The sequence below is a fragment of the Zerene cesonia genome, chromosome 12, assembly GCF_012273895.1.
Source record: "Zerene cesonia ecotype Mississippi chromosome 12, Zerene_cesonia_1.1, whole genome shotgun sequence".
In the NCBI taxonomy this organism is placed as follows: Eukaryota; Metazoa; Arthropoda; class Insecta; order Lepidoptera; family Pieridae; genus Zerene; species Zerene cesonia.
The window spans coordinates 2,280,089-2,290,686 of record NC_052113.1 but is presented as its reverse complement, the minus strand read 5'-3'; the positions used below and the strand labels follow the sequence as shown (position 1 = coordinate 2,290,686).

Sequence of the window (10,598 nt, the reverse complement as noted above, 5' to 3'; positions counted from 1 at the left end):
ATTGTTTGAGTGCAATCCTCTAAATTACTAATATAGATAATCTATTACCTATTCAGCTACACTTTCTTGAAAATCTGTGTCATTGATCATATTCATACTGAAAGAAATGATTTTTATACCATTATAAGAACTAAATAACGATACGAATAGCTCCTATGGTAGAACGGAGCTAAAGGTCATTGTGGAAGTAAAGTATGTAGGTTGTGACTGATTTATTAGGAATGAGGTAGGAGCAGGCGGTTAGTCATAATAGTATTACTTGCATGCATAACGTACACGGTTCAGTCTACGCAGGAACCAGATACCCACTTTAGCCATCTGGGCCTGGACACCTTTGGCCTGTAATCCCTTTACAGCTGCTTCCGCTGAGGCGATCGTTTCAAAATCTACAAAACCGTAACCTGTGAAAACAGAAATGGAATAATATGACGCGTTGACTACAGATGACCATACAATTCGCGTGATACAATGTACGATTCATGCTCGATCGACAGGTATTTTAGAAAATGTGGATGTTCTAAATGAGCATATTGCCTATTGTAATGTAGCGTTATGAAAATCTATCATGAACGAAATGTGCGACGAAACTCGAAAGTGTCTGTGCCTCGGTGCATATAATGATAAATGTATATGAATGTATAACCCGTGCCATCAAAGAATATAATTACAAATGGCCATCTACAGCGTGCTATCTCGCTTGCCATTTTGTATTTCTATTCTTTCACGAGTCAGGCTATAATATCAAATAAAATAAATAAATATGACGTTATACATAATATAAATAAAATCGACACTAGTCTCGTGCATATATTGGAAAATTTTCTCACCACATAGATGATATAGTATAATGAAGGTATATGGTTGTCTAGAAAAATTAACAGAATTCAGTTTTTCGATAGTTGTTTACCGATTAATCTAGTAGTGTTTCGAATGTTATACATACATACGTGAAAATATATAATTCAACTAGAAGGGGTATAGAATCTATGACATTATAATAATTGCTTAAAGAAATTATGTTTACCTTTACATTTATTTGTATTTTTATCCAATATTGCTTTAGTTGATATAATGTTGCCATACCTGAAATATAAAAAAAAAATATAATTTTACTGATATCTGAGCACTCCAATAAGGTCATTCATACAGAGATTGATGTTAATGGAATCGAATTCCAACAATCAAAGGTCACACTCACATTTGGCACATTTGTACAAGATCTTTATCGGTGGTGTTTTGGTTAAGGCCTCGAATGTACAGGTTTGTACGGCTGAGTTGTTCACCAGAGGCACCCGTGGTAGACGTGGAAGACGCCGGCGGTGGCGGCGCGGTGCTCAGGCTGGTTGACCGTGTGCCACCCGCCGAATTAGATGAAGAACTAGAAGCGGTGTTCGCCGGCGAAGCGGCGGTAGGCACCCGTGTGCCGGCCGCGCCGCAACCGCTGGTCATCGTCGCACCGGTGTACTGTAAATATAAACCCTAAATTACGCTTTACGCCATGTGTTCACGTTACTAATTCCTTTCGAAAGTGTCTTGATGAATAAGTTAAAAAAAAGTAAGCAATTTGCTATTAACTTCGAGAAAATTATCTATAAACTACGTTTTAATGTTGTAATTGTTTTGATTATATATCCTGTGTTTAATAAAACGCTCAATTATTTATTTAAATTGTAAATATAATGTAACGACATTTTGAACGTTTAATTTAGGTACGATTAATTCGTTGTCGAGTCCCTGAAAATTGTATGGAAAACCGCAGACTCTGTATAAAGATGTCACATTCGTATAAGATTCTAGATCCATAATTATGAGATAAACAGCAAACCTCTTATTTACATAATAATATACAGAACTGAAATTGCACTACGATTACAGAGAATGTTATCGTCAACTACAGCTACTAATTTCTGCTTACATCAATGACGCTGCTCATACGCACCTAAGTCGAGCAAATGAGCAATTTCGACGTATTCACACGCGTTTAAGTTCATGAAACGAGAATAACAAGGGCTGGGCGACTTTATTGAAAATAACTGCTCTCCTAGAGGCGCGTTAAGACGCACGCCATTAGTTATTCAGCCGGGTATAATGAATAGGGAGGGTTGTAGGGCTGTCACCTGATGAATTATCGTCTAAGTTATGAGTACCCGTTCTGTTGTACGGGGAGTATGTTGGGATAGGTTATGGTGGAAAACGTACTGTGATGTCTGAAGTAAAAGGAAAATAATGTTCTGTTTTTATTTCGATTACTTGTACGCTTATTTAAACGTAATAAAAATCATTATGGTTCTTTCGAAAAACTTATTATTTGTATGATAAATCGATCGACAGGATTCTTAATATTAATTTATCTTGTTCACACTGACACCCGTAACGTAGAATAAAATGCATTTGAAAAGAAGAATATCGTATAAATAAAACACGAAGAGGTGTGAAACTCTACGTCCGTTGTTATCGAGTGAACCGATATCCCCTTACAAGATTGATGAACGATAAGTCGTAAGAACGTAATTCAATGTCAGTAGGTATTCACATACATTTAAATATGTAATGCAATTTTATACGTTTTGTTTGGATACGTGATTGTAAGTTATAACCAGGCCGAAAGGTTTTTTTTTATGCTCAGTACCCTTTCAGTTTAACAATGACTTTATCTATTTATTTTGTGCCGTCGTTTGATATTTGTCTGTTTGTTTAATTGTGAGGGAGATACTGCACCGTTTTCTATTATTATTTCATACTTCTTTCAAAAGGCTGACAACCCTAGCGGGTAATGAACGCATGGCGATTCTGAGCACGCCCTTAATCGACAGGTCGTATGGACCAGGAGCCAACGGTATGGGCCTCGTTTGGACAGTTACCTTGCACGGTCTACGTTGTACCTACAGGAAGCAACGCGTTGGGAGGTCACGTATTAGTTAAGCTGTGACTTACTGATTGTGCCTTTCGTTATTTTAATCTGTGGCTGAGTAAGATGTCGGAGAATGCATTCTGACAAATTAGGAGTAGTTGTTTGTGTACGTAGCAGAAAGAAGGGTACTGTATGGTCACATGTTGATCATGCTGGTTTAATCTAAAAGGGGTTTTATATAATACTGGTTTTAGAGCCAATTAAAAACAACGTTAATTTAAAAAAAAACTAATATCTTATTACCTACGTAAAGTTTTCATGTGCATCTCTAAATAATCGAAGTGGAGGTAAAAGAACATTATGAATTATACATTCGTCTAAATAAGCCTTAAGAATAGGAACAATTTAGACCAAAGGAATAAAAAAAAACCACTTGAAACTTGAAATCACATTCAATTCAACAGTTCAAAGTCTGTTATGAGACATCTGTATTTCAATTACCCAATTTATTAATGCTATTCGCATGAAGTTTACATATTAAACGCATAAAGTACGCGTGTCGGTACATGTAAGAGATAACTTGCCGGCAAATTGTTACTCAAGAGTTATGAGTAACTTATACGAGAATTAAACGCTGAGTTTAATTACTTTCAGTGTATATCTCAGGCTTTAGTTCCAAATTGATGATAATTGCGCGTGCTATGTATAAATGTATGGAGCTTGATATTTGGCATTTGTTTGCATAGAATTGGTGCAGGTTAGACTAATTACATTCTAGTTTAGAATTTTTGATATTTTACGAATATCTATGACATATAGGTCAATTATGGTACAAGTCCAATTTTGATACGATGAATTATATCAAATAATTGAATAAAACAATGTCTGAGTAAAACGTTGTGACAAAGAATTATATAATAAGTGTAAGAGAATAAGAAGAATGTTTTACAAGAAAAGAAAACGTACGATAATTCCCTCATTTGAATTCAATAAATTATGGGTATGATATAATAATTTTAGTAACCTTATAAAATCTCATCTCAATCATATTGCATTCATGTTATGTTTGACAAAAACTGTTTTAAATCAACAGAATCACACTTTAATATAGGTCCTTATTATTCCAAATTAAATTGAAACTTCATCAAATACTTTATTAGAAATATTAAAGGTAGCTTTCAATAGCGAGTCAGCTGGGAAATCTTTGAGAGCAATTCTTTTACCAAAGCATTCACATTCTATTTTAAATGAAAATGTTTCAAACACAGAGGAAATGATTGAGTCACGGGTCTCTTAGCGATACCACATATAGGTGTAGGTGTAGGTAAATAAATACAAATATCTACGTATCAATTTTGCTCGGTGATATGGATATTAATAAAATATCCTTTATTATACTGTCTTAAGTATACGCAACAGCAAGTGCAACAGGAAATAATATTCTTATCTGTTAATTCAACTTTACATAATTTATATTCTCATTGGAATGGAATATTCAATTGGAAACGGGTAGTCAAATTGACTTTGACATTTTTATTTTCATCTTTTTATTCCAATTTTTTATATCTGAAAGTCTGCATTTGGGTATTTTTGGAACATCAGAGCTTATATATTTTTTAGGGTTTATATCATTTGTTTCATAAACTGAATCTTGGTTAACTGTGTTTGAGAGATACGAAAATTTCGTATTTCTTTAGCCCGTTTTGCCATAAATTGTATTATTATTAAAATCGGAATAAAATCTCAAAAGAACTGCTAGTTGAATTCTTAATTTAAAAGTGCATTGTACAAAATGTCATTGGAAAGGACTTCCTAGCCCGCCGTAGCAATCATCTAGACTTTAAAATAATTAAGCGGAAAGAGGCAAGCCGTCTCAAGAGCACTAATATTTCAAATTGGCCAGACCACATCAGTCACATCCGTAATTTAATTTCTTCAATATTACTCCCAAGAAGTTGGAGCAAGTTCCTATTGGACAGGTTCATTCCACTCGAGACACGCTTTCTCGAAATCGAATTTAAAAAGTTTAGCGACATCTCAAACTATAATGTTCCTGTTTCTAAACCGTCAAGTGTGTTCTGTCTATTTCATATTATTCTTTCATGGTTAGTGTGGATTTACAACAGCAGCAGTATTATGATATCTATTATTTTGATTATCAGAAACACGAAAAGAAAATATAAGGAACAACTAATGAAAACTCGTACTACTACATAAATTTAAAGCGTATGAGAAAGCTGAAAACCCCCAGTATTATTATATTATCAATCTCAATTATGCTTTCAGCCCCTGTACTTTGAAAATAAAAGCCCTGTATGACATTTCGAACTGATGTGACCAAAGATTTCGAATGTTTTCGCTTTTGAGAGCTCAATAAGGCGCTCAGGTGACAGGGACGCTTAAAGGCAGAAGCAATTCTGACAAGTAATCAGTACTTCGCAAACACATCACAAACTTTTGACGATTCTATTTGAGGAGATATCAACGCGGAGTTCGCGGAAAATACATTTTTTCCCAAATTACCATGGATCAGGAATAAATTGTGAATATTAACGACAGGATATTCCCAAGTTTTATAAGAAAGTTTTCGGTATAATGTGGAAAATTAAAAAACAAAAATGTTCTCGAACTCTGCTCCTTTCATTCGGTTAAACAAAGGAAAGAAGGAATTGCTAAGCAAAATTCAAATAGCAGCAAATAAAATTATTAAAAAAAAAAACACTTCAAATTGTCAGAACTATACCAAATTTTTAAATGGTATCCACCAGCTTTCAAATAAAAATAGAATCATCAAAATCAGTTTTCCCTACCCCACCCTGGACCTTCCCTTGTCTGATACTGCTGCCGTGTTGCGCTAAACAACTCAAAGAGTTCAACCCCATCCCGCAACTAAAAAGGTCCTTTATTTTTGACTCAAACAAAATGAAGTATAGTGTTTTCGTAGGCTATTAACTAAGGGCCCTACAATACACAAGTGCGGGGTGACAGGGCAGTCGTTTGTACCCAAGGGTACATCAAGTACTCTTACCGCGTTTCAAGGATTTTATCACCGCTCGCGGAGGGTGCAAGGCGCAAATGAAGACTAATTCATGTGTTAAAACGTCCCCGTGACTTAAGAGTTCATTTTGAGTTAACGTGCAGCCTGAAGAGTTATTTGGATTAGAATTTCAGTCGGTTCAACTGAGGCTTGTAATTGGGAAGACCTTGGTAGAATTATTGGGAGGAACATCGCTAGACTATTGCGCTTATAATTCTTCTTTCGACATTTAGATACTAAATTATAGACTTGTATGTAGTTTATGTAGCTATTTGTAAGGAAATGGTACAAACACGACAATTAACATTATAATAAAATACTTTAAATAACATTTTTTATTTTACTTTTACGTAATACTCATTACAAAACACATAAAACATGATAAAATTACCGTTATCATAAAATGTTAATTTTTACGATGTCTTAAGATAAATCTTTGTGGAGCATGCTGCTACAGAATTAATGTATGAAAATTTTACTAAAGTACACCATAAAATTAAAAAAGCATACTTAAATTGAAATAAAGTAGGACTTCACTGACAGCGATCTTGGCCAACCAACTTAGATATTGGCAGAGATTACGCTACAATTTATTGCTTCTGCTATCATAATTTTATAGACTAAAAATTAATTTTTGCGTTATAATCGGCGTACGTATTGTGCTTTATGGTAATCAGGCAATGGTGTTTATTCAAAACACAGCTCAATTAACAATACACCACGAATATTTATGAAGCTTCAGGATTCTCAAAGTGAAACCGCGAGTCGAAGTCAGTTATTTATAGATCTAAAAGTAAAAACTCAATCTGCACGAGGTTATTCAATTGCAAAATTTACTTTCCCACAGACATCTTGCGGTTTGGTTGCAGCCACAGATGTCTGTTATTTGTGTAAAACCACACCGTCTTAGTCATGCCTTAATCACCTAACCATATTTTTTTAAATCCTCGTGCCACAGAATATTTGAAATATAATTTTCTCAATTACAATTATTTTAATAATATTCTTTATGATTATAAAAGACTAACTACTACGTATCAAACTATAACCGTGATAGGAACGTTTCAGGATCGGAAAGCAACACGATAATATAATTATTCTCTATGCTCGTTGACGGAACGATCCAGTGGGCATAAACTCATACTTTCCATACAAATATATTTTTTTATTATTTTTAGTATATATAGGTTATAGTGAGCATTAAGAATACTTTATGGTACTCTGTTTTTTTGTAGATTGTGTAAACTTTCAATCGTAAAACGTTACAATTAATTAACACTTTTACAAAAAAAAAAAAAAAAAATTAAGGCGCTAAGTATATATTTCAGATATAAAATTCGATTCTTAATCATTTATTTTGATATAAAATTCATATATTATTATAGATATTCGATCCTAAAGCCATAGCATACACAATAATCGCAATAATAAAAAACTTTCTGTATTCCAATTATGCATTTTACTACAACACTAAGTATCTCATATTGAGAGCGTTGACGTCATATGTAAGAAACGAGGAATGGAAAGGGGAGACGGGAGGTTATAAAAGGGGGTGGAATCACTTCGCACTCAACAGTTGGTCCCGACTAACGTGCCTCTACCATATAATTAGATTTAATAACGAAACGATATACTTTTATAGAGTTGCCATTAATTATTTATACGGACGCCTTTCACCCGCATCCCGGCAGATTATAGTAATACTATACCTACGTATTATGACATGAATTCTCGTATCAAATATAGATCTAAGTATCTGGTTATTGTTATTTTTTAAATTATATGAATTAGTTAATTTTGCTTCTTTTATTTAGTTACTCCCAATAATGCAAAATATTGGAATTTATTATGAATGAATGTGAAAATATTTGTTCCTGTTTCACGCAAATACACTTAGGGTTTCGGGTCATAAACTGTCTTTGTACCAAATTACATACCAATCGGTTTAGATGTTTAGGTGTAAAGAGATAGATTTTGACTAGAATGTAAGCGCAATTTTATATAATCTAGCAATTTTATATTTTCATTTATCATCGGTACACTGCATAAACAATTGATATAGAATACGACATTGAAGTCACTTTATAAGAATTCGTAAAGATATATATTTCATCTCGTGTAATTCTAGGAAGCTTCCATCTTCCAATCACCCCAAAGTCTTCTCGTCCACAAGACAAACAAATAGAAAATAAACGCTTACAATAACTCAAAAGCTAGACAGAGCATTATTTGTTGAATTCTGTTAATAAAAAAAACGGTTTCTATTGATGGCAGGCTTAACTAAATGAAACACAAATCCCATTCAATCTATTTAAATCGCGTACTCCATTTGTTTTGTCGCTCAATAGATCGGAGTATCAGCGGTATCGGTAAATGTATTAAGGGTATACAAATGTACCTGTAATCTATACTAATATTATAAAGCTGAAGAGTCTGTTTGTTTCTTTGAACGCACTAATCTCAGGAACTACTGGTCCGATTTGAAAAATTCTTTCAACATTCGATACCCCATTTATTGATGAAGCCTATAGGCGATATATGTATTACGGGCGACGCCGGGGCGGACTGCTAGTTCGTAATAGTCGGCAAAACATAGTAAGAAATCCTGTATATCTGCAAGCGCTTCGATATTTGCTTGGGACATTTGTATGTTGATAAAATTGGCTTCGTTAGGCGAGTTAATTAGTGTAACAAATTAGAACCCCCGATGGGGAGTAAGGCATTATCGCTTGACATGGATATTTTATGTATGACACTAACAAGCAATTACAATCATACTAGTATTTTCTCGTGTTTGATTTTACGCGAGTGTTATACATTTAGAAATTAAAGACTTTTTAACGGATTTTAAACGCGATTTATTCATTTTATTATTATCTCGACGTTTCGAACACTTTACAGCGAGCGTGGTCACGTGGTCAGTCAGACAGTCTCTATACATAATACATATAATGAATAAATGGCGTTAAAATCCGTTAAAATGTCTTTAATTTCTAAATACAATCATACAATTAAATACAAAGAATTGTTTTCTTTAGAATTAGTTACCGTTGCCTTGATAGTTTTCGTTTATAAAAATGATTGTAGGTAATGAGCTGAGATGGTGGATAATATACTTATAACATTTATTCGGACCAATGAAGACAGTGTGGAGGAGGCATAACATGTATTCCACCCTCATTATGTGACGTCACACCCTATTTTATTATAAGCTATATTCCTAAGGGGGAAATGGCTAAAGTTCTGTGTACCTATACGAAGAGAGGAGAGAATGTATTTTTGATTAATTTCTAAGTACTGGTCGCTATAAAAACAAAGTGAGAAGATGAACTTTAAGGCTAAGGCATGGACTTCGAAAGTCTTGCCAAAAGCAAGTTGTTTCGTAAACAAAAACCTAGTAATGCAATCATCCTAAAACGATATGTATCGTAACGAAATTACAATGGACATAAGATAAACGATATCGGGGAAAAAGTTGCTCCCATATCCCAGTAAATTTAAATATCGGCAGTTGGCCCAGCCTGCGTCACTCAAACATTACCATAATTCAACAAAAAACACCGAAAACATCCGCTTCGTACTACAAAAAGAATTCCTTTTCGGTGTGATCGGACCCTCGATTTACAATATAACATGCTCGAACTTCCACTAAACCCAACCCGCATAAATATTTGATTCGGAGGGAACTACATTTTTTAAACTCGCTAAATTAAGTGTTACATTAAATCTTTACTTTGCGCGGTTCGAGGTTCGAGGTTCGAGGGGCGCGGTTCCTTCACCTTCCGCCGTGGCAGAAATAAATCTTATACTTCGGATGACAGATATCAGCAAGTCTTGTTTATTTATACCTTCACCCCGGCGAGGGTCACACATGTGAAACGTGCCCTTCTACATTGTACTAAAATAAACTGTTATGCTGCGTCAATAAACGTACGAGGAGTGTAGTTAGTAGTTACCAATCCATTTCCTTATCCAGAAATAGATTTATGTATGACTATCGATTGCATAAGCGTTATAACAATCAAGCAATGTTTTGATCGCGTCGAACGCTCATGTTTTTATAAAGTTTGCGTGACAATTTTATATAATTTAAATTGGATTGTATAATTATATTTAATTTTTTTTTGTCAATCATCACATGTTGTTAGGTAAACGGCAGCAAACATATATAGCAATACAATATCGAAGTATCATGTCAAAGCTTTTCCTATGATTATAATTGAAATCAACATGTGTACGCAGAAAATAAAAATTTCGCTCCTGTATTAAAGGTTTATAGTGATGTTATATTACAATGAACAGAATCATTTATCTCTTCCTTTGAACGACAAAAATAAAAAAAAATCCGTCATCAATCCAACAAGGGATTTCAAAATATTATCTCTAAAGAGAAGGTATATTATACGGTACACATAATACGGATTATGTCTTCGGAACATAACTCGCGAGTGAATTAAGCACTTATGGTTCTCCTTATGATAAAAAAAACGGTGATCCTTTCACCAAAAAAGTGCTGAGGGCACTTTAGGAAGCAGGGTTGTCCGCGCAATGAACTTATCCGTTTATGTAGTGTAAAAATAAGAAATCAACGAAAATATAAAATATCGTATATAAATATGTATCCGAATTGACAGGTATAATAAAGTTAAATTACATTTTTTTTAATCCGACAAATAGACTAGTACTTACAACTCTTAGACTGTTTGTATT

The 10,598-nt window shown here is 34.0% G+C and overlaps 2 protein-coding genes across 6 annotated transcripts in view; one reads left to right on the top strand and one right to left on the bottom strand.

The window, feature by feature from the left end:
* LOC119830637 (ribosome biogenesis protein WDR12 homolog) overlaps window positions 1–10,598 on the top strand; it is a 205,132-nt gene that overhangs the window by 12,889 nt on the left and 181,645 nt on the right. The gene's annotated exons all lie outside the window — the stretch shown is intronic.
* LOC119830636 (protein alan shepard) overlaps window positions 1–10,598 on the bottom strand; it is a 141,426-nt gene that overhangs the window by 9,118 nt on the left and 121,710 nt on the right. For 3 of the 5 annotated variants that reach the window (XM_038353692.1, XM_038353688.1, XM_038353693.1), the window contains exons 3-5: window positions 1,199–1,479; window positions 1,025–1,083; window positions 277–401 (exon numbers count right to left, since the gene is read on the bottom strand). In XM_038353692.1, the coding sequence (XP_038209620.1) occupies window positions 277–401; window positions 1,025–1,083; window positions 1,199–1,479 (465 nt within the window). The remainder of the gene's footprint in view (window positions 1–276; window positions 402–1,024; window positions 1,084–1,198; window positions 1,480–10,598) is intronic. The other 2 variants (XM_038353690.1, XM_038353689.1) reach the window with 2 other exon arrangements.